Raw genomic sequence first — 24403 nt, 5'->3', positions numbered from 1 at the left:
GTCGTATTTATTTTTTTACGTGCGAAAATTTCACACTCAGTGTTTAAGGACCCTTAAGGATACACATTTAAAAAATGTGTATACAAGATTATAATTTTATCCAAACAATTCATGAAATAAGTGATTTATCTGTGAATTACCACCAATGTTAAAGGGATACTTCACCGTTTTTTCATATTAAACTATGTTATTCCCTTAACTAAGACGAGTTGATACATACCTCTATCGTCTCAGTGCGTGCACTAAATCCCTCTGTCTTGCGGCGAAACTTTGTTAGCCCAGTTCATTTAATATGGGCCAAGCAGAGAAGATACCAAACACCTCCACGTTTTCCCTATTTAAATACAGTTACTCGCGAAGTGTAACTCGACCTAGGACGGTGACACAAAACAAAACGTTGCGCTTTTCTAAGCGTGTAAAATGGATAACTATTTTGTATGGCGGAATACCATAGCAAGTGCTTGTAAGCACTTCGACTTGGCGCAGTAATATCTTCACTCGTGAAAAATCCTCTCACCGGTCCCCGCTCCCTCTAGTGAAGATATTACTGCGCCAAGTCGAAGTGCTTACAAGCACTTGCTATGGTATTCCGCCATACAAAATAGTTATCCATTTTACACGCTTAGAAAAGCGCAACGTTTTGTTTTGTGTCACCGTCCTAGGTCGAGTTACACTTCGCGAGTAACTGTATTTAAATAGGGAAAACGTGGAGGTGTTTGGTAGCTTCTCTGCTTGGCCCATATTAAATGAACTGGGCTAACAAAGTTTCGCCGCAAGACAGAGGGATTTAGTGCACGCACTGAGACGATAGAGGTATGTATCAACTCGTCTTAGTTAAGGGAATAACATAGTTTAATATGAAAAAACGGTGAAGTATCCCTTTAAAGAACTGATAACTGAAAAAAATATGATTTTAATCACCTAAACCAATTATCGGTCAATCTCTACAAAAAAAAAACTATTACAAAAACACATTGCAACACGCAGATATTTACCATTTACACAACACACCCCAAACAACAAAGCAAATCAATGAATGATGAAGTAAGTATTTTATTGCTGTGAATGCAACACAACTGAAATTAATGACGTGATTTATAGAAAAGAAAAACTACATTAAAGCCAAGTGTTGGGGGTATAGCATGTTAAAGTTGACCCTCTCATTCAATATTCTGTTTCCCTCAGAAAACACGTCACAATATTGAAGTAACTTCCAGTTCACGGTGACTTTAAAAGTAATGTAAAGGAAGCAACAAATAAATTACACTGTAAAATGAATGTAACCTATTAAAATTGACAACTTTTACTGCTAAATTTTTTATGTTTTAAAAAATAATGCAAAAGTAATGCATTTCTTTTAAAAGTAACATTCCCCAACACAGGTTAAAACTAAATAATAGTTACAATATGTGTTAAAAAAAAAACTAAAGACAAGCGATACTATCAGCTACTATTATGATTAAAAAACACAATGTAAGAACAGTGTGAATGAAGAGTTAAATCTGAAATGGCATGCGGTGAAATCGAAAACAACAGCATGCGTTAGCTGTATGCAACTATATCCTAGACCTAGATTATTGATAACTTATCAATCATTTTAACATGCTCTTTTTAATAAGCATTTATTATTCATCTAGAATTTTTTACATCTTTCTAGTTGCATACAGCTAAATAACCAGACATGGTTCTGTGAATAAACTTTCCGACTATTAAAAGGACAACAGTGATTTGCACTACACACTGTCCGCCGGCACGGAGCCTTGCTACCTTGCAGTCGTTTGCCAGCGAATCCCAAGCTTCCAGAACATCCTTACCCTCCCTGTTCTTTGGAGAGTCCTCCGCCTCCAACTGCTTGGACAAGAAAATTGGGACGTGGCATCTTATATTTGTTTGCAACACTGACACAACACAAAACACAATAGTGCTCACATGTGTTTGTGTATGTGCTGTGGGCAACACAACTCTGACATAAGATTATTGAGCATGGGAACATTTAAAGCAGCGATTCATTCAAGAGAGCTTCGAATTCTTAATCTTGCCATGTTTCATGGAGGTGAACGTGGATGTCGAAGCATCAGTTCACGTGAAGAAAAATGGCTCTAGTAAACAATTCGAAATGCTTGTCGTGGCTTGATGTAAATTCCCTCGACATTTGTCTTAGGGCGTTTTCACACCTGAAAGTCCGCACCAAGGTCCGAACCAAAGGTCATGTTTTGATACATTGTATAAATTCAGTTAGTTTTGGTTTGGTTTCTCATTGCAATTATGTGAGCGCACTTAAGAACTTTACTTGCGTCCTGTCATCATCATCTATGTGGGCTGCATCTTGATATTGATTGGTTTGTAAACAGACGTGCGAGGCTAGTTCTTATTCGCCAAATGAACGTATTAGTTGTGCGAACATTTTATCGTCGCCGGCAGACGCAGGACAAATGTGTGTGTGTGTGTGTGTATCAGCTGGAAGAAACGCTGTGGGCAGGACTGACAGATCTGCACATAAATATTCTTCTTCGGTTGATTAGGCTTCGCTGGAACCACCGGAACTTCCTGTAAATGGTCTGAAAGTCTGAACCATACAGAAAATGCTTTCACACTAGAAACGAACCAAATCTTTGGTCAGTTTGATCCGGACCGAGACTACCTCTTTTCGTCTGACCAAATTTCGTCTGTTTGGTCCGGACCGTGGTCCGGGGGAGGTTTCACACCTGTAGTTTTGATTCGAAAATCCGGACCAAACAAGGTAGGTGTGAAAGGGCCCTTAGAGTGTCAGTAGAAAATGATGTGGGCCGTTATTGTACCTTGAGGCTGGCGTTAGAGCGCTGGTGACTGAGATTGTTGAACCTCCAGCCTTCCAGCCCAGGAGTCTCGGCTTTGCCCTGGACATCAGGCGTCAGTGAAGCGGTCCCGCCAGACATGGGAAAAATTCCCAAGGACAGGGGCCGCTCTTTCCTGTTCAAAAAGGGGGAAAAAGAGGATAAAAAATCCTGATATAAGCAAACCTGCATCATATTTTCAGATAAATGTGTAATGCAATTAGCCATTGTTCTAATTTGATTTCAATCTGCTTCTGAATGGGTTTGCCAGTTCTCAGTCAACTACATGACATTTCTTTCTAGCACAGATATGGGGATCATGTCCGTCTTACCGAACTCGGCCCAGTGTCCCCATGTCAGAGGCCTCTCCTCCCGTCTGCTGCAGCCTGATCCGTTCCACATGTTCCATGTAGTTGTGGATCATCTGAAGAACAATGAACAAAAATCATGGGGATTAAATGAAGAGCTGCAGGTAGACACTAGAGCTTTGAATGTGGTAGTAAATTATCTCCAAAATGATCAATTCAGTTTTTGTATGGGTTGGTAAGATTTAAGCGGTCCAAAATGACCCCCAAAAGATAATTTAAAGTCTTTATTGTGTTAAATAATACTTTATTGTTTTTTACATAGAATTTACTACAACACATAACCTTTTAGGGCTACAACTGCCATGAGGTTATGAGGGTGAGTAAATGATGACAGAATTTTCATTTTTGGGTGAACTATACCTTTAATGAGTTTTTTATTAATATGGATATATAAAATATTTTTAATGAAATGATGCTCTAAATAAGAAACTAAATGAGTAAGTCATTGAGTCATTCATTCATTTGATTCATTCAAACAGCTGATTCATTCAGGAATTCAATAAATGGCTCTTTTGCTGTGTCCCAATTCAGAGTCTGCATCCTTTCAAGGCCATTTTTGAACGCCAATTGCGTCACAGTGGCCCGACGAAGGCTGTACCAATTCGAAGGCTCCATCAAATGCGCCGTCAAAATGCGTCCTTCATTTCCCACTAGGGCTGTCAAAATTGCTCAAAAATGACGTTCGAATATTCCCTCTAAAAACCACACGAATATTCGAACTATTCGAACATCTGGTTGCGCATTTTGTCAATGCGCATTACGCATCCTGCATTACGTCAATAACAGGACAAATTAATACAAAGAGACATACATAACTACTTGTATAGGTAGTTAATTTAAGTTTAAACATATTTGACAATGTATTACCAACACAAAACCAAGTAAATAAACTAATGGCCAAGACCGCAGACCTCACTCTCGCTCACTCGCAGGCACTCTCTCTCTCTCTCTCTCTCTATCTCCCTCGCGCTCACGCTCTCTCTGCGCATAACGGTTTAAATGAACAACAATAAGCACATGTTGAGTGCTGATCAAGAGTTTTGTGCAAGCAATTTAAGGTCGCGACTCTTGTCCCAAATATAGCAGGCTTCATTCAGTGATTGAAACAAATGTATTAACATTAATTGAAGTTTTACAGTATAGAACCGACATTGAAAGCTCCGAGCGAGCTGTGGTAAACATGGAACTTTTCTGTTTAACGTTAAATAAAATGAGGCACACAATTCCGAGAAATGTGACAACAAAGAACTTTTACCCTGAGGTTCATCAAAAATAAAGTGCTATTAAAAAAGAAAAAGGCTACTTACATTATTGATGCTTGTATTAAAAAAGGAAAAACTGACTGCAATTTATTCCATTGTCTTTTAGTGCACTGTCAACTTTCAGCAGTGACGCTAGACAGTGCGACTCGTGTGACCTGTCCCTCAGGCAGCGCGCGCGCCCACTCGCAGACAGCCGCGCGCCTCTGCTTCCGCAGGCGTGTTTTTCCATATTCGAAATTCACATTCGAATATTTATTTTCACGTTCGAATTTCTGTTTTTTAAAACTATTCGAATATATATTCGAATTTAGAATATTCGTTGACAGCCCTATTTCCCACTAAATGAAGGATACAACAGATGGATCCTTCACAGCTTTGTCAACCCCAGAATGAATTGCTCGCCGGTGATGACAGGATTTTTTGGGGGAGAAATGACCAGATTACACTTTTAAATGTAAGTATTGGCTTTCAACTTACTCGAATAATCTAATGTATCTAATGATATTCAAATGTTGGCATATCTTACCAAGATGCAATTTTATATTATTCATACTCTTTATTATGTACCTAAATGGACCAAGGTGAACATATTTAGACAGGTTGCGAACCCTGTTTTTGTTTTTAGCTGTCAACGGCAGTCGTCACAGTTGCTAGGCGACAAGAACAGTCCTCTGTAGGCTAGACCGTCCCATTTAACAACACTCAGTCTGACCTTTGTAGCCTTCGAAGGCGTGAGCTTTGAAGTCTGAGTCCTTCGAAGGATGCAGCCTTTGAATTGGGACATAGCCTTTATGAACAGGCCACCGAATCATAGGTTCACCTGATTGATTCCCTCAAAATGCGGGTTCAATCAGACACGAAACACCATGTTGATTGGAGACACACAGTTCTGCTCTGGCTTTAGAGGTAATATTTTTGTTGGCAAAATTGAGCAAAAACAGACAAAAATGTGTCTAAAATATAACACAATATTAACTTTTTATTTATTGAACTGTTGTATAAAATCAATATCACGTTCGCACTCGCGCTATTCGAGACAAAAACAGCACACGTGTGAAATTGCGCTCGTTATTCGTGTGATATTGCTTAACTATATCATATGATATAAATATGAGACAAAAGTTGTGCTGCTTAATATTTTTGTGGAAACCTTGATACATTTTCTTTTCAGGATCCTTTGATGAATATGAAGTTCAAAAGAACAGCATATATTTGGAACAGAAATCTTCTGTAACATTATAAATTGTGACACTGGACCACAAAACCAGTCACAAGGGTACATTTTTTTGTAATCTGAATAAATAATAATGAGCTGAATAAATAAGCTTTCCATTGATGTATGGTTTGTTAGGATTGGACAAAATTTGGCCGAGATACAACTATGTGAAAATCTGGATATATCACAAAAATAAATGTTTTATATATATATATATACACGGTAGGAAATTTACAAACATATCTTCATGGAACATGATCTTTACTTAATAGACTATGTGCGACATGTGACTGGTTATGTGGTCCAGGGTCACAATTGTTAAAAGAAAATGATTGATTTTCTATTTTTTTTTAAGAAAAAATTACTAACCCCAAACTTTTGAACAGTATATTTTAATTTAAATTGAGTGCATTAAAGTTCTTGTTTTTTTAATGGAATATTGCAGTATTTATTATAAATGATTTATCTGTGCACATCATTATTTTTTATAAATACCAAAAGGGGATCACAACTTCCGTGTCATGCCGACATTAAAATGCGGTTGTCACTCTCAGTTTCACTATGTACATGGCCAATGTCATTGACATGGTGTTGCATTTGCTCTCTTTCTTACCTCTGTGTGCCGCAGGTGAAGGGAATTATACTCTCGCTTGAGCTCAGCCTCTCGCTCCTCTAATCGACTTACTGAGAAAGATAGATTAAATGAAGCATGATTAGTTCAGCAGTACAAGAGTGCTTTGCAAAGATTTTAGAGTTGTAGTTCAGTTCACAAGTACTTACAAGTCTCTTTCTTTTTTACAATCAACTGCTTTTAAAACACTTTGAAAGAGAATATTTAGGCTTGTCATCTCTTTGCATGCAAACATGCAACGTTTGCAGTGTCTTATATAAACACGTTACATTCCACATAGAAGCTCTGAAGAAGAGCCTAGACCTAAATGAGGACAGAGAAACGAGGGTAATTTATTCCAGTCTTCATCATAACACAGGTTAAAATGTCCCAAATGACCAAAGACGACCCGCCGCTCACCGTTTTACTGTAAAACCATGTGAGAGAGCTTGGCACTTTAAAGGTACAATAGGTGATTCTCAACAGAATTCTTTTGTAATGCTGGTTGAAAGTCTCCTCATATCCTGATAGCAATCACAATGTTAAAGGGCAACTCTTGCCAAATTGCAGACCTACCAACCTTGCAATTTTTTTTTGCGTATCGACGACGGGAGAACTGTACTGTCCTCGCTTATGACATCAGTCAGACGGCGGTCGGCGGCCGCGGGAGTGGAAGGGGGATCGAGCGGGAATCTTTATTGGTGTCGATTTTCAGTCTCTTTTTAATGACAGGCCTTACGCATCTGTCAATCATCCCCGCTTGCTATTTGGGGAATGAACCCAGCGCTATGATTGGTCGAACTTTTCTTCTTTTGCTGTAGCTTGATTTGAGGACAGCGCGTGCACTGTGCACAGAGGCGTTACCAGGTTTTTGCGTAGTTTAGAGTAGGGGTCGACCGATTAATCGGTCGGACGATTAATCGGCCGATTTTTTGCATTTTTTTACATAATCGGCATCGGCCAATATCCAGTATATCAAGCCGATTATTAGGCGGGCGCATCTGTGGGCAGCCTTGTGTTGTTGTTGTGGACGCATGCTGAGCCTAGAGTCATTCTCCAGCAGAGTGAGCAGACCTCATCCAGTGCCTAAGGAAGGAGCTAAGTTCCTTGGAGAAAACTCCTTTATATTTAATTAAAACCTTTTGATATGTTACTGCCAACTTCGAGAAAAAATATGAATAGGCGACATGACGTTCGGTGGATATTGATAGCGTAGTTGAGGTTGCATTAGCACAGCAGAAGGGTTGCTATCATGTCACAACAATAAGTAAGCAAGAATTTTGCAATTACAGACAGAGAATCTGATACTTTTATTTGTTCTGTTTTGTGTGTCTTATATTTGAGAGGGTTGTCACTCAATGCAGAGAAATAAGTAATAAAAAAGTGACCATAGGTTAGTGAAGGACTGGCTTTGCTTTGCTAGCGTCGTCGCTAGGGTTGGGTAGCTACAGACAGACCCGGTGCTAATACGGCACTGGTGCCTTAACGACCGTTATTTACCAGACCGAATATCAATGCGTATTTCTGTGCTTCTCTTGGATGCTCTGAAAACGGACGTTAGAAACGTGACGCTAGTCAGCAGTTAACTTTAGCATACTGTTAGCTAGTAGCTGGATTAAACACGGTTAAAATGCTGGCCAAACAGTGTAATGTGTGACTGTATTTCACTGTAGACTAGGGGTGGAACATGTATTCGTATTGAACCGAAACGGTACGGGCGTCATGGTTCGGTGTATACATTTACACGGAGAATACATGGTATAAAAATAAATAAAACTCGCGTGCAAATGAATTCATGTAATGCGGAACTACTGTTAGATACGCGGGTTCTTTGGGGACACCTAATCTGTAGCCCCGCCTTAGCTCTGAAGCAGGCTGCGATGTAAAGATTGCAATGCTGGAGTATGGTGTGTGTGTGTGTGGAAGAGAGAGAGGGAGAGGGAGACTCGGGAGAGGGAGAGAGGGGCGCGGGCGCGATCGAAAAGTCGCGTGTGTTTAAAGTCGCAAAGTGTTTACTTATATTTGTGTGTGTGTGTGTGTGTGTGTGTGTGTGTGTGTGAGGCGCGGATGCGATCGAACAGTGGAAACATAAAAACATACTCCGTCATTTTGTTTACAAGACATCATTCAAACTGCAAAGTGTTTAAGTTACTGTTAATTACAATTTTAAGGAAAACAAATATATTAATCTGAAATGTAGCAAATTAATTTAATTCATTCAGGTACAATTACCAAACATATCTCAAGGTCACAACAAGTGCAGATTGGTCAAGTGTTCAATAAAAATCTTGTCTATCTTAAGTAATTATTTGTGTTATATTTTATCTTTCAAATAGAGGTTAAAAACAAGCACATAATCGGCCAAAATAAATTGGCAGCATTAATCGGCCATCGGCCGACCCGGATTTCAAAAGATCGGCATCGGCATCGGCCTGAAAAAACCCATATCGGTCGACCTCTAGTTTAGAGTGACAAATCGTACCAGCGTACTTTGAAGTCAAAATGCGTATCCGCTACGCAAAATGCATACAGGTTGGCAGGTCTGAAATTGCAACCTAGGGTCTTTTTGTTAATCTCCCCGAATCAAACATTCGTGTAAAAGCATAATTAGAATGGAAACGCCACTTTTAAGATTGACCGTATTTTCGTTTTCGGTCAAATTGCCTTTTGAATGGGAGTGCTTGGGGCACTACAGTGATAGCATCAAAAACCGCTATTTTTAAAACACTAAGAAGGCTCGACACAACATGAAACTTTGCTCTAAGTATCACCAGGGGCTCTACACATGAACTCGAGCATTGAGAACATAAATCTTTCCATCTTTACTCTCCTCATGTTACTTTGCATTAGGAGATCGACTACTTTTGACTGACAAAATTCCAGCCACCAGAAACACTGAGTCATACAAAACCTTTCATTTTAGTAAACTTTGTGTACACAAACAATGTTGTCAATGCTCGAGTTCATGTGTAGAGCCCCTGGTGAATCTATCAGTCAATGTGTGTTAGTACACCACTGTTCACACAGACATCATACACCATCAGCACGTTCATGTACGCTGTGCAGACAGAGCGAGAATGGCATGCAAACAACCTAACTTTCCTTCTGAACTGACAACAAGTGGCAAGTACATTTCAGGTTTAACTGTACAGTTCTATGTACCGCAGACTTTGCCCTATGCAGAAAATTCAGTGAGATTCGATTGTGTTGTCCTGAAATCGCATATGAATAAAGCCGAAATACAGTGCATTCTTTCCTTAATGTCAACAGGTCACCTTCTGAACTGGAGTCATTTCACAATCACATACTTATATATGCAAGCAAGTGCTTCTCTTTCTCCGCTCACTGTACTAAGTTTTCATGCCAGTGAATGACACATGATGTAATCCAATAACGTTGTCTCTGGTCGTCTCTCTTGTGGTCTGTGCGCGTTCATGTGTTTCGGAGGAGGCGTGGTTTTGGACACGATTTGCAGGGAGGGTGGGATCGTATGCTTTCAATGCTAGCAGGCTAAAGTTAGCATTTCCCTGATCACCTATTGCACCTTTAAACTAGCCTGAAACCAGATTTTATATAGGCCGAGTGAGGCCTATAAAAAAACACTTGCAGTTCTGTAGAGGATATTCACACAGGATATAAAACAGGCCTGATTTAAGAGGTGACACAAAGACATAATCCACTTTTAGCCGTCAGGTTTAAATCTGAGCCTGCAGCAGAACTGCCCAATCCATCCCGCCTACAGTAATTCACTGTCAACTACATACTTAATTTCAGCACAGTGATTTCAAGTAGAACTGATATCCAGTTCAAATCTCAGACAAGGGTTTGCTGGCAATTCACTATTAATTAATGCCAGAATTAATTCATTAGTGCCAGATTAAAACAGCAGACATCCATGATTAGCATGTATTGGTGCTTGACTAATTTCATTATCACCCACGGGCATCTTGTGGAGCACAGGCCAATTCTAGCACACACTCGGTCTGAACTGACCCTGTTTTAGCGTCTCCTTTTATTTTTTTTACAGATGTTTTTGAACAACAATACATGAGTAATGGGGATATTTTGGGGATATTTAATTTAATTTTATCAATCAATAAATTCCTCTTGAAAAAAAAAACTTTGTTGTATTATTTTAATTTAATACTGTGAAGCTGCTTTGATACAATCTGTATTGTGAAAAGCGCTATACAAATAAACTTGACTTGACTTGACTTAATGGCATTCAGGGCCACAGAAAACACTGCACTTAATAAGACCAAAACCAGACTAAACTCTCTTCAAGCTTCATACAGATTCCTGGACTTTTTAAGGACTTTTCAAGCACTCCTTTTTTGGATTTCAAGGACTACAATCAGCACTTATCAAACAATATCTTTATTATTTTTATTTATTTTATTTGTTTGTTTGTACTCAAATTACAGATGTCAGATCTCTGACGTTTCACTTCATAGAGATAAATCCATTGACAATCCATTTTTTTCAATGAAATTAATCTCACATATATATCGTATTTAAATAATTGAATCACCTTTTAAGTACCTCTTCAAAAAATATGGATGTTTTCCAGGACTTAAATTTCAAAAAGTCAAATTCAAGTATTTAAAGCACTTTAAGCACCTTGTACGAACCCCGTCTCTTACACAAAGCCAGACTACTAGTGGTGCAAATATTTGCTCTTACGATTTCAATTCAGATTTCAAATCTTTTCACATTAATGACTCACAGTCCATGAGGAATCAAACAGCTATATATTGAAGCCAAAGAAAATTTCAACTCTTTCCTGTGCAAATGGGCCACTTTACATTATCACTGATCCATTAATGGGATCAGTAGAATGGGTTGAGAAGAGAGAGCAAATTGAATGATGGGACGCTACTCTATTATATGGACCATGTGTGACCGTGATATTAAAGGATTATTTCGGCCAAGGCAAAATGGGCGTTCTATATAACATGTCGGCCTATAAAGTAGAAAGGTGAAACAATTTTTTAAATCAGTGCTACCTGACTAGAGAAAACAGTGAAAAAAGGCTGTTGTCTTTCCTTTTGCCAATTAGGTAGGAAAACTTCAACACCCACAATGCATTAGGCATGTTGCCATCCAAAGCCACTCCCACCAGTCTGCTATGGATACGCTTAACCAGAGACAAATATCACCTTGCTTTAGTAGGATATACTTCTAAGCAAATTTTTAGTTATTATGGTGTCGACTTGTATTGTTCCCAGCTGCAAGAATTCAAAGCAGCGAAGTTAGACTTTAAAACAGAAGGACTTTTTGAGCAGATACATGGACATTAAACATCTAGAAGACGTATGTATGAAGGTTCTAAATATTGTCAGATCATGGAAGTGTAAGAGCAAACGAGAACAGGAAACAAAAGCAGGTGATTCTTACTCTGGTCAGCATAGTTCTTGATCTTCAGCTCCAGCTGACGGGAATGTGATCCCAGGCTTTCCAGATGGTTCTGCAAGTCCTTCTTCTCTTGCTCCTGGGAATCTTCCAATTCAATGAACCTCTGCTCACAGAAAACACAAAAGAAAAAATTAAACATTGCATAATACATTTATTTTTGGAATAGCCAACAGGCATTACAGGATTTAATTCCTACATCATGAATAGACCATGATTTGCTACTTGCTCTTGCTAGTCAACGCTAGGTGGTATTTTTAATTTAAAGTAAGGGGACATTTTCATTCTTGTACATTTTCATGAATCATCAATATTTTTGGTCTTATTAAATATGCATATATCTGCTAAAATAAACTTCAGTTAGCTAGCATATTGATTGTACCCTTAGACTAAAAGCTACAAAACTTCAAGCAGGAAAAAAAAACATTAATGATTTCTACTAAGTAGAAGAATAGATGAATAGTGTTTGTACAGATCTTTATGCCTTTTTACAGGCTAAGGAACAAGTTTAAAATGTCAAATCTATCAAGACTGAAAGGCAGAAAAGTTTTCCAAGGATTTAATTTAATCAAGTATATCCAATTTGTTTGTACAAATACATATGTAACCAAATCTATGATGTGAAATGTCGATAACTGGTTGACCGATGTGACTGAAGCTTTTCTCAATAGTCAATGCTGCTGATATCTAGAAAGCACAGTCAATGAAAGAATGCCGATAAATGATTTAATGACAGCAAATTAACAACACTGCCGAATGTACAAAAATGTGCTTTTCACAATATTTACTCACCAAATTCACTAAAACGTAGGAGACTGTGATGTTTTTTTTTCAGTATTCTTTGATTAATAGAAAGAACAGCATTTATTTGATATAGAAATTGTAATACTATTTGTATTTGACTATGAAGTTTGAATCCAGCAGCAAGAGTTTTTCAGCATGGTCACAGCAAAGGGTCCTTGACCTGGAAGTAATATCTCTAATATTTTCCCTAATTATAATCTCTCTCCTACAGAACATGTCTGGAGTACAGGGGTCTCCTGGAGAGCCTGGTGCAGTGTGAGCATCTGATAAAGAGGAGCTGTTTCAGTGTCACTTTAGGTTCCCGTCACACTGGCACACAAAACTCATTCAGCACTCCATCCCCCCCGAGCACGGAGATCAACAAACATATGGTTCAAGTCTCATTCAATTCCCAATCATTTCCAGTGCGGCACAGCACTCGCACAAACATGTAAAGTTAAGGCAGTTTAAGATAAAACATACACTAAACAGACATGATAAATTACAGGTTCTGTTTTCTGAGTAAATATTCTGAGAAACAAGGGGCCATGTCATCTCAAATCAATATATGATAAATATGCATTATATGAGACATTATGCTCTCTAGAGATCAAAAATATCAGCATCTGCCATGGAAAAAAACTAATTAACAAATACAAAATATACACTGATGATGAGCCAAAACATGAGCAGTCACGGGTGAAGCGAATATCGTTGATCATCTCCTAACAAGCACACATATTAAGATCTGGGTAGATTAGATAGAGAGCAAACAATCAGTTCTCGTAATCAACATGTTTGATGCAGGAGAAATGGGCAGGAATAAAGATCTGAGTGACTTTGACACGGGCCAAATTGTTCTGGCGAGGCGATTGGCTCAGAGTATCTCTGAAACGGAGAGGCTTGTGTGTTGTTCTCGGTCAGCAGTGATGAGGGTTTATCAGCAGAGTTCGACGAGGGACGAACCTCAAACCAGTGACAGGGTGTTAGACGCCCAAGACTCATCAGTGCACGAGGGCAGTGAACGCTGTCCCGTCTGGTCTGAGCCAACAGAAGGTGTACAGTGGCACACAACATTTTAATGATGGTCATGGGAGGAATGTGTCACAACACACAGTACATCACACTCTGCTGCGTATGGGGCTGCGTAGACACTGACCAATCAGAGAGATGATGACCCCTGTCCACCGGCGAAAGTGTCTGCAAGTGTCTGAACTGGACCTGGACCTTAAAGCAGTGGAAGAAGTTCGCCTGATCCGACGAGTCCTGTTTTCTTTTACATCATGTGGATGGTCTCAATAAATCCAGTTTAGTCTGGTACGTGTGCAGCGTTTACCTGGGGAAGTGATGCATTGTGGGACGACGACAATGGAGGGAGTGTGACGCTCTGGACAATGTTCTGCTGGGAAACCCTGAGTCCGGCCATTCATGTGTACGTAAATTTGACACGTGTCATATACCTAAACATTGTAGCAGACCAGGTACACCCCTTCATGACACTGGTGTTCCCTGGTGGAAGTGGCTCTTTCAGCAGGATAATGCACATGATGAAGAGTTCAAGGTGTTGCCCCGGCCTTCAAATCTTTGAAGGCCAATTCAATTAAACATCTGTAAAATGTCCTGGACCAAGCTGGACTTTGCGACCTACAGTCAGCGCTATTTTGGCAGCATACGGAGGACCAACAACATATTAGGCAGGTGTTCATATCATAATGTTTTGGCTCATCCGAGTAGTGTACTAGTATATAGTGGCCCGGTTTCACAGACAGGGCTTAGATTAAGCCAGAATTAGGCCTTAGTTCAATTAGGACATTTAAGTAGCTTTTATAAACGTACCTTGGATAAAACTTGAGACAAAACAATGGCACTGACATATTTGAGTGCATTGTCAATGCAAGTTGCTTCAGTTAAACCAGCTCAAATATGCATTTTAGTCCGGGACTAGCATAAGCCTTGTCTGTGAAACCGTGAGAGTACGTATAGTTTAAATGTTGGTCTCATATTGAATTTGCAGGCATGATTGACACTGTTGTTATCAGTAATTAAAACTCAAATATTTTCGCTAATCGAAATAAAAGCTGAAATTAACTAAAATATAAATATTAGATAAAAACTAGAAAAATGTCAATGAAAATTAAGTGTAAGTTGAAATACTAAAATAATTCAAACTGAAATTAAAATCAAATAGAATTTTTTTTTTTGAATTACTAAAACAAAATAATTCTAATGAAAACAGAAAATCTAAGGCTAATTCAGCATAACAGTGTATAAATAATACTTAATCAGCACACTGGATTAAGACAGCACAGTGGTACAACACATGCCTACTATTTTTCAGTAAGAAAATATCAAACAGTATGAAAATGAAAAACCTAAACAGTTTCTCTGGTATTTCTGTGAGATGAAAGGCGAGTAAAAGATCAATGTTCACCACTGAATATTGATCACAACAACCGTATGTCACTCTTCTGGAAGTGAAACCAGTCTGTCATAATAGGATGTAACCTAGATCCCGTATCAGTTCACACAGGGATTAATGGAGCTCATCATGGCTCATTTGTGTTTTGGTTGGAGAATGTGCCCCGGCATATTGCTCATAATCCCAGTTAACTGTCACTGTCTCAGGAACACATGAAGCCATTGAGCAGCCTTAATCTGTCCAAAGTCAGGCTTACACACGTTGAGAACTGTACAATGCAGTGTAATCTTATTTCCAAAACAGATTAGAGTCACATCAAAGAATTTACTCATGTAATCAACTATGAAAGGTTCATATCATTACATAATTTAACACGAATGACACATGCAAGGTTTAATGTGGGAAAAGACTTTAAAAATACTTTCCATGCATGTCGACAGACTGTTGCATCAAAATCCAGAAACATATGGGAGACTTAAATTGGAATAGCTGGCAAACTTTTGACTCATCGTGAATATTTGCCAGGGTAGCTAAGATTATATTTTGAAATATATTATATTATAAAAAAATATATATATTAGATTAGATTAAGCCAGGATTAGAATTTAGACTTTAAGTAGCTTTTATAAACGTGCCTTAAAAACATTACTGGTGCATCTTGAATGAAACAAGTGACATATTTTAAGATTTTTAAGTACAAGTTGCATCAGTTGAAACGGCTCAAACATGCATTTTAGTCTGAGACTAGCTTAGGCTAGCTTGTCTGTGACACCGGGGGTTAAAGTTTTGGTTACAAAACAAAAGCCATTAAACATCCCAACCATTATTGCCCAGAAAAAAGAAGGAAAAACACCTGACATGCTGTCACACTACATACATGGGGTAAGTTGTCACAGTGAAAACCGTAATTAAATAACATAATATAGGCTTATTAGCTAAATTAGACAAATAAAGTAGGCCTATAACCTTTGCAACACATGACAACTTGCCTAACTTGACATATTTTGAACATTTCTAAAGAAAGAAATTGGACTTTTGACTCAAAGCTTGTCCTAATCTATTATATTTGTCTAAAAAACCTGGTATTGTGTATTACAAATATTGTCTCTTTGACAAATTGCTTTTCGTTCCTATTTTGTAAGTCGCTTTGAGTAAAAGTGTCTGCTAAGTAAATGCATAAATGTGATTTAAAAACCCTTACAGTTACAGCAAGCCATTGTGACAACTTGCCCCAGTCTCTCCCATATGGCACTGAGGCAAGCATCTCTGTAGTTTGCATGGTAAGCAAACAAGCAGATTGCATGTTGTTTGTTTTATGCATAGATGTCATGTTGTTTTCCATCTCTGGCCTTAATTAATAAGCGTGCAAAAACAACATTGTGGTGCCATCTAAGCTCGTACATTAAGTTCTCCCCATCAGCCAGGACAAGGACACGGTGATGACTGTTTAAACAAACATGCATAGATGATAATGCTTTTTATTGATTGATTTCTTGAGGCCCGAGACTGACTCATCGTCGAAGGGCACTGCCTAGTAAACAAGGCATGATGAGATGACAAAGCCGTTCGTGCACGTGCAGCTGCTGTGATGCTGCAACAAAACAAAGATGCCAAGCTTTCCCTGCTGATGTCAACTGATGGATCTCCTTCACTCACTCACTCACTCACCTCCTCTGCGTGTTTCCTCAGCGCTTTCTCGCGCTCGTACTGTGTGATCAGCTGCTCGTTGTCCTCCTTCAGGAGCTCCAGCTCCACTTCGTGCTCCTGGTTCTCGGCGAACACGGTGTCGAGGTTCTCCAGCACCGCCACGACCAGCGGCATCAGCTCTTTCACCACGTCCTCGTCGTATTTGCGAATAAGCCTCTCGAATTCGCGGTAGATGGAGTTGGCGAGGCCCGAGACTCTCTCCGACATGATCGCCGATGTCCCCGGGTCGTCCTGGTACACAACTCCGTCATCCAACTCCATTTTCCTTCCTCTTCTTTGAATGTCCTAGATTTAAACCGCCGCTATTCCAACCAACGTGCCCTGAGATATTTTGAGAACAAATGCGGATATATATATATTCCCGTTATATTCTCCGACACACTGCCACAAGGATCCCACGTAAGTCCGGAGTCCCTCCCTCCCTGGAACTAACCGGCCGATGTATTACGTGGAATATTTTCCCGCGGTCGACCGACAACAGTCGAGTTCAGTTGTTGACTAGACAGTCGCGCGGTGACGTCACGCTCCATATATCGTAATAAACCCTGTCCCATTACATTATACCTGCCGTTAGTTTTTAAAATCACAACATTTCCACAGCGGAATTAATCAGTTTATCATAATTGAGCACGATCATTTCCATAATTAGAGGGTTCTTGACAAGATTGCAGAGTGCGAATTACAGTGTCTTAATCATAAACTGTAAAAAGGTGTTAATATTAAATATTTTTAATAAATACATTAAATTAATAAATACATTTAAAAACGGTAAATAGTCGCGATCAGAAAAAAAAATGCTGGGTTGCTTTTTAATCCATGTTTGGGTCAAATATGGACAAACCCAACCGTTGGTTTACATTTTTAACAAAACTTATTTAAATGTTTTGATTATTATTTTTATTTGTTTAAGTTTGTCCATATTTGACACAAGCATGGGTTGAAACAACCCGGCATTTTTAGAGTGAGTATACTAGTAAGAAGGTCGGTTACTAATTTCAAATTACATGACAAAAATGGTTGTAAAGTAATGTAATCTCTAATCATTTGATGTATTCTGACTACTTTTTGATTACATTTTTTATCACTTTTTACCTTACTCGTTAATCACATTGATTTGAGTAGGATAATCCGTACCATATTGACATAAAAATATATAAAGAGAGAGAAAATGTATTCCATTATTTGTTACACCATGAAGTGCTTTGAATATTACATTGCGTCAGGGTTTCCCAGACTGGGGTTCGTGAGTAATTGAATCATAAAAAATAAAAAATTCATATAAATAATTTTAAAATAAAAACAATCATTTACAATATAAATAACGTGCATTTGTATATTTTAATGTGTTTAAAATAAAAAAAAGACTTTAAATGACCCACTGAGTTTTAATTCAAGTAATAATTAATGTGTTCGTCAGGAGCTGATGATTAGATATGCACTGTTGAGAAAATCAGTGGTAAATATTTGAATGCTTGTTCACTAAGGGATCAATGGATCACTAATTATTCATTGGTTTTCACTGCTGTACACTCACATATCCATATAGAACTAGTGTTCAGTTACCAATGTGAAATAAATAACTAAAATACTGCATGCATACGGTAGTTATTATAAAAGAATGACCAAAAGAAATACATTGCATCACAGTTTTGGCATATATATTCAAAATAAAATTCCCCAATTAAGCATTTTATTCATGCATTTAATTTGAATACATGTGCCAAAACTGTGATGTGATGTTATATGTTACTCTTTCTTTTGCTCATTCTTTTATAATTAAATCTGCATGCATGATTATTGAGAAATTACATGGAACATAACTTTTAAAAAATGTATCACACCACAGGACCATTTAAATTGAGCTAGCGAAAACAAAATTGTGTATAAAAATTTAGAAAAATTTGTCATAAGCACCATCAACACTGATATGGTTTAATTTTTGTATTGCAAAACATTTCTATTCTATTCTGCATCTTATAATAACTGTAAAACAGTGGAATATACCAAGTAAAATTGTCAACAGAAATTAGACAACTGACTTTAAAAACCACCAAGTAATAACACACAAAATCGTGTCCCTTAAAATATTTATTGGAGACATGTAAAAACTAGAAAAAAAAACAACTGTAAACTCTAGAGGAATGATGAGAGAGGGGAAAACAATGGGGATGTTGAACAAAGAAACAAAAAATACTAAGTTACAAAACTTATATTCACTCCAATATGTGCTTTGACAGTATCCACACCACTAGATTTAATGGTCTTACCATAAATTACTGCATTTCAACAAGCTGATGTTTGCAGGAAATAACTGAATATTTAAACAACCTTGCTTTAACATCACATATCATTGATAAATGTTGACATCCTAAATAAAACGATATGGGGTCACACAAGGAGAATTGTGCCGAATGAAATATGAAACATATTATTTACAGTTGACTCGTTGCTATTGGGGCCATCAGCACAAATGCTTATGTACATAAACCGAAAGACGAATAAGGCATTTATGTGAAAAGATGAAACCTCAATTTTCAGTGGTGGCTAAACCTCTCATTTAAGTAAAGTGTGATTTTACCACATTTACACTGTGGGGGAGAAGAAGAAAAAAAAAAAGAATGGGATACAATAACTTGAATTGTTGGGACACACATTTCATTGTCCCTCTTAAATCAGGAAAGAACTTATTTGACACTCTGGGAACCATTTTCCAATCATGGACAAATTTACAATGACGCATTTAGTGTGTACAATGCACTGTTCAATATTCAATATTTCAATACACCTTGCATATAGAAAAGTTTTTTCTTCTTTTTCTTTTTAATAGCAATAAAAAAAAGGTATCGCAAGATGCTAAAGACCGAAGAAAACGTCCTCGTTTCTGTAAGGGGATGGTTGGTGTCCAGGCGCAGAGAAATAAATCAGTGATTGAACTGGCGTTATGTGTTCTTTGTCTTGGGCATCTTGCGGTGTTATCATTGGCTTGTGCCCCTCTATAAGTCTGACGGAGACACAGCTCTCTGTTCTTTGGCACTTAGGCTGGTAGACTCAGCTTCTTCCCTTTCAGCACTGTGGCGAAGACAAAAGATTCAAAAAAATAAAGCATAAAAAAGGGCTTTTCATCCTAAAACAAGCCAAAATCTACAGATAAAAGCCAAACAAGTGCTTAAACTGTAATTAATGCATGCATGAATTAATTATCTGTCAATAGAGGGTTATTTTACAGTGTCCTTGTTACATGACACATGTAGTTATGTAATAACTATAAATTATGCATAATTACAGGCAACTAATCTAATCCTAACCCTAGTGCCCTATACATGTGTTTATAAAAAGTTGATATTATCCTGACTTTAATGTCCACCCAAGCATAATGTCATTTCACAACCCCAACATAGGTGAGAGTGCATACAAACTGACCTTTTGTGACGTAAAGGTAGAAGAAGTCACAATAGAGAATAGTCTGGACGACCCCAGCCACGATGGCAATCATGTCAAAGAAGCCCTCGAAGTAGAACCTCCAGATCCAGTTGAAGAGGTAGAGGGCGCGATAGACCCCCAGACAGAACAGATAGTGGGTAGTGATGGTCTCCGCCTCGCCCGTCTTGCTAATCATAAAGAGCTGAGGCAGGATGGCCACCGACTCCAGGTAGATGGAAAAGGTCCACAGAATCTGTCATGAAGATATTTTGAGCACAGGTAAGTTTTATTTACAAAAAAGGTCTTTATTCACCACTGAAAATGTATATGATATTGCATTTCTGTCAACAGATCATCCTAAATATTACACAATGCACCTTTAATCTGTTTATAATTAGCTTTTATTTCAATATTTATTATATTTCAAGTAAGACAAGTAGTCTATAACAAGACTAGTCTTATTTTTGTATTCATTATTGTGATTGCATGATAATGATTGGTTCATTATCTGCAAATGTGCAGTGAAGAGTCTAATAATCACCTCCAACGGAGAGAAGTCGTGGTTGACCAGAAAGGCGAGACCTCCCACTGGAACCACTAGAAACTCCACTCTGAAAGTGTCATGGTTTCCATCATAGGTCGCCCTGAATTTTGCATAGATCAGGTAGACAGTGGCATAGGCACAGCCAACGTAGATGATCTGTTTCAACAGAACAGAAGCACACAACTGATTAACAGTGCACATATAAACACACTCAACTGGTTACTTGGATGTGGCAATTTAAGATTGGCGAATGTATTGATGTGTGCATGTAAAGGTTCACTCTATGCATTTACCTTCATGCAAGAGTTGTAAAGAGAAATGAAGGATGTCAGGAGATCCAGGTATCGTGTGGTGAACACCAAGGCGAAGAGTATCTGGCTCTTCCCAGAGATACCTGGGGATTAAAACACTTACACTCAGACAACCACTTAAAAACAAATAAGAACACACAACAGCGGTATTTACTGAATACTGAGCTCATAAACACTTCAAAAGGGTTGCATCTAGGGACCAAAAGAAAGAAGACCATATAGACTACCCAGGTGACCCATCCTTGCAAAGCCCACACAAAACCATATGCACTGCCACGTCAAGGCAAGGAATGCAATGCACTTCAGGAATGTAAGGCAAATAAATGGATGTATGGTTATAAATGGTATTTATATAAATAAAAAAATGGTGTGAATTAAGATGTATGACTTCAACTATATAAAAAGCACTTAATTGATTCTCACAATTCAAGATATGAAGATGCAATTTGTCCTCTACGTGGTAAAACGGTATGTGTGAATATATATATAAACCAGGAAATCTAATATTAAACAGCAGTTAGTTAGTTAGTAAGTAGGCCTTAAATTCAGCTAATTTAGCCACTTTACTGAGATCAAGGCTGTCATGTAACTGTTAGCCTGTACCTTCAAATATATATATGCAAACATTTGCGTCACAACATGTTGTATACATACAGATCTGCCCATTCAAACCCAAATTGCATTTTAATTCAACAAAAAACTCTAGACCAGTTGCTTTCAAGTTAAGCTAAACCACTAGCTTGCATGCTACACAAATTACTTCATTTTATGCTTCATGCTTTAATATTAAATCATAAAGACTTTTCCGGGCAGCTCAACCCAGTTTAAAGTCTTTCCTATCTTTGCTAAACACGCGTTTTAAGTCTGAAATGAATGAGAAAAGTATATTTCGTGTGAGTTTAGCTCACCTGCGCAGGACCTGGTCTTCCATATCTTGAGTAGCAGGATGATGATGGCAGCTAGATGAGACAGATCTCCAGTCAGCCTAAAGATATTCATGGTGATTTTACCTCTCTGGCTGGTTTTAGTGGCGTTAAAGAGAGCTCAGGGTGAGTGAAGTAATTGCGAACCGGCTGAGTGCCGATCTCCAGAAGAGCATTCCTCCACGAAATATGGCGAATGAGGGGCGACGTGGCCGGTGGACGTGACGTGGCCACAGCGAAATCGCAATGAATGCTGGGAGTAGTAGTTCATGCAGCCGCGAACTCCACGAGTCTAAAACCCTAACCACGCCCCAGGCTCCCTTCCATAAATTACATTTTTCCTCTGTCGCTTTGGTACATTTCTCGAATCATCCTCGACATTTGCAAAACAGAAAGTGCATTTCTCAAAACAATTCGTAAATAGCAAAACACCATGGATTACCTGCAAAAGCCAGTCTCTTGCTCAAAATCTTTAGTTAATCTCTCTAAAGTAAATGTCTGTGTCAATGAACATGTCATTGCCATCAGAATGACAAGTCCTTGTGTCATTGTGTACGGATAAGACAGTCAAAATGCTTAGTCATGTTGTCAATATAACACTGCACTCTGTTAGTATTACCTGATGTAAAAGTACAAATGTACACACTACTGTACGTGAGTTATTGATTGAAAGAGACTGGATAGGATTCACAGTTACAACTTTACTAGTGGTCTGACAAAAAAACAAAACATTACAAAATGTACAATATTATTGTGATATAGAAAAGAAAAAGAAATAGGGGCACAAAGGCGAAAATACAACATTAGAAAGGCAAACACAAGAAAGACCCCTTAGTCAGAACTTTGCTTTTGCATGCAGCACTGTATATATTCTTGCCAATTGAAGGTCCCTGAGATGCAACTTTGAGCTATTTCAGAGAACTGGTTTCTAATTGGTTGATCTACATTCTCTTCATTGGTGAAAGTCAAGATTCGCCTGCACAATTCATCAATTCATGGCACATTTACAAAAAGTCTAATAGAAATGTGTATATGCTTGACAGTCTATGACAACTAGATCAACCATTTTGCATTTAATGACTTATACGATGAACTAATGACTAGATGTTTTGAGGGGTAAGACTATTGCACAGAGAACTATTTAATACATTTTGAGCAACATGGCATTAGCAACTGATAATGTAGGAAACCGCAGACAATTGTACATAATCAGTTGCATGAATGCACCAAAGCAATCGCAACTTGTTCAAAAGAATGAGAAACTGCTTTTATGATGTGCACAAATGACTTGCTGTGGAGGTTGAACAAGTAGTTTTGAGAATTTCATTTCTGATCTGAGAAATGCACCAAAGCGACTGAGAAAAACTGTATTATTATTATTATTATCAATCATAATATTTGGGATATCTTTCTGACATGCAAGAACATTTCTGTCATTTCATTTCTGGGGGTTTTTTGTGAAAAAAGATTTCTGATTTTTTGTGTATGATTTTGTTCTGTGCTGTAGATAGATAGATAGATAGATAGATAGATAGATAGATAGATAGATAGATAGATAGATAGATAGATAGATAGATAGATAGATAGATAGATAGATAGATAGATAGATAGATAGATAGATAGATAGATAGATAGATAGATAGATAGATAGATAGATAGATAGATAGATAGATAGATAGATAGATAGATAGATAGATAGAGCAGTAATGCATTCAACAACACAGCATATATAAACCTTCCTTTTCTTTTAAAAACACTAATAAATTCTATTCTGAGCATAAAATATTTCCTAACCCTATAGCTGAATGCCATACAAAAGATCTCTTAATATTACAGGTTAAATTACCTATGAACAACTTTCTCTTTTTTGGAGTTTAATGTTACTTTTTTCTTTGTTCCTGTGCACACATGAGAGCGCTATAGTGTAAATGATGTAATGGAGAAGAGAGAGAATTTTAGCAAATTAATTTAAATGAAAAGTACCGTGCATTACTTAAATATTAATGTGCAAATTTATAATGTAATGCATCACTTTAGTCGTTTACTCTGACCTTATTACTTTCAGTCCAAATTGAAAACATATGAAACATTGCCATTAAATAGGAAGTGTTTGTGTGAACTCACAACAGGTTTTGCATATAGGCTAGAGAACGCAAATATCTTTGCAAGAGAACGCAAAAGCTTTGAAAAATATTTGTTCCTCCCATCCACATATTTTTTCCACCACCCTTTAGACTTTTCCAGACAGGGTCTCCGTAGAACAGCACAGCGATCTGCTGACTTTTAAAGTCGTGTAGTCTGAACTAGGCATATTATAGGCCTAATACCCCATTTCACATGCAGACAGGGCTTAGAATTTAGTTCAAACGTGCCTTAGAAAAAAAACATTACTGGTGCATCTTGAGACAAAACAATGGCAGTGACATATTATAAGATAGGTAAGTCGCTTTGGTTGAAATAGCTCAAACATGCATTTTAGTCCGGGACTAGACTTAGCCTAGTCGGTGAAACCGGGGGTAAAAGTTCGAACACAACAGAACGTGACAATTACTCACATGTCACTATAAGATGTGGTGACAAAGTCTTACACAAGGAAGGAAGAACCGAGGGGATGG

The 24403-nt window shown here is 37.9% G+C and overlaps 2 protein-coding genes across 10 annotated transcripts in view; both read right to left on the bottom strand.

Annotated features, from left to right (window-relative positions):
* spag9a (sperm associated antigen 9a) overlaps positions 1 to 17081 on the bottom strand; it is a 43933-nt gene extending 26852 nt beyond the window's left edge. For 7 of the 9 annotated variants that reach the window (XM_082141502.1, XM_082141503.1, XM_082141505.1 and 4 more), the window contains exons 1-6: positions 16552 to 17081; positions 11667 to 11787; positions 6273 to 6343; positions 3146 to 3237; positions 2799 to 2949; positions 1768 to 1848 (exon numbers count right to left, since the gene is read on the bottom strand). In XM_082141502.1, the coding sequence (XP_081997628.1) occupies positions 1768 to 1848; positions 2799 to 2949; positions 3146 to 3237; positions 6273 to 6343; positions 11667 to 11787; positions 16552 to 16851 (816 nt within the window). In that variant the 5' untranslated portion in view covers positions 16852 to 17081. The remainder of the gene's footprint in view (positions 1 to 1767; positions 1849 to 2798; positions 2950 to 3145; positions 3238 to 6272; positions 6344 to 11666; positions 11788 to 16551) is intronic. The other 2 variants (XM_082141507.1, XM_082141508.1) reach the window with 1 other exon arrangement.
* A 1579-nt stretch (positions 17082 to 18660) lies between these two features.
* kdelr2a (KDEL endoplasmic reticulum protein retention receptor 2a) lies at positions 18661 to 21994 on the bottom strand. Its single transcript, XM_082179224.1, has 5 exons — positions 21774 to 21994; positions 20848 to 20948; positions 20552 to 20710; positions 20011 to 20263; positions 18661 to 19659 (listed from the first exon to the last, which is right to left on the bottom strand). The coding sequence occupies exons 1-5, from the start codon at positions 21862 to 21864 to the stop codon at positions 19625 to 19627; spliced, it is 639 nt and encodes a 212-aa protein (XP_082035350.1). The 5' UTR covers positions 21865 to 21994; the 3' UTR covers positions 18661 to 19624.
* Between the last annotated feature and the right edge of the window lie 2409 nt (positions 21995 to 24403).

The sequence above is a fragment of the Leuciscus leuciscus genome, assembly GCF_965113295.1.
Source record: "Leuciscus leuciscus genome assembly, chromosome: 1".
NCBI classification, from domain to species: Eukaryota; Metazoa; Chordata; class Actinopteri; order Cypriniformes; family Leuciscidae; genus Leuciscus; species Leuciscus leuciscus.
Note: the sequence above shows the minus strand (reverse complement) of the source record. Positions and strands in the feature narration are given on the sequence as shown.

Coding starts and splice junctions, on each gene's coding strand:
- kdelr2a (XM_082179224.1), bottom strand. CDS start 21,864: ATGAATATCTTTAGGCTGACTGGAGATCTGTCTCATCTAGCTGCCATC. Junction 20,711..20,847: donor TTTACAACTCTTGCATGAAG/GTAAATGCATAG, acceptor CTGTTGAAACAG/ATCATCTACGTTGGCTGTGC. Junction 20,264..20,551: donor ACGACTTCTCTCCGTTGGAG/GTGATTATTAGA, acceptor TCTTCATGACAG/ATTCTGTGGACCTTTTCCAT.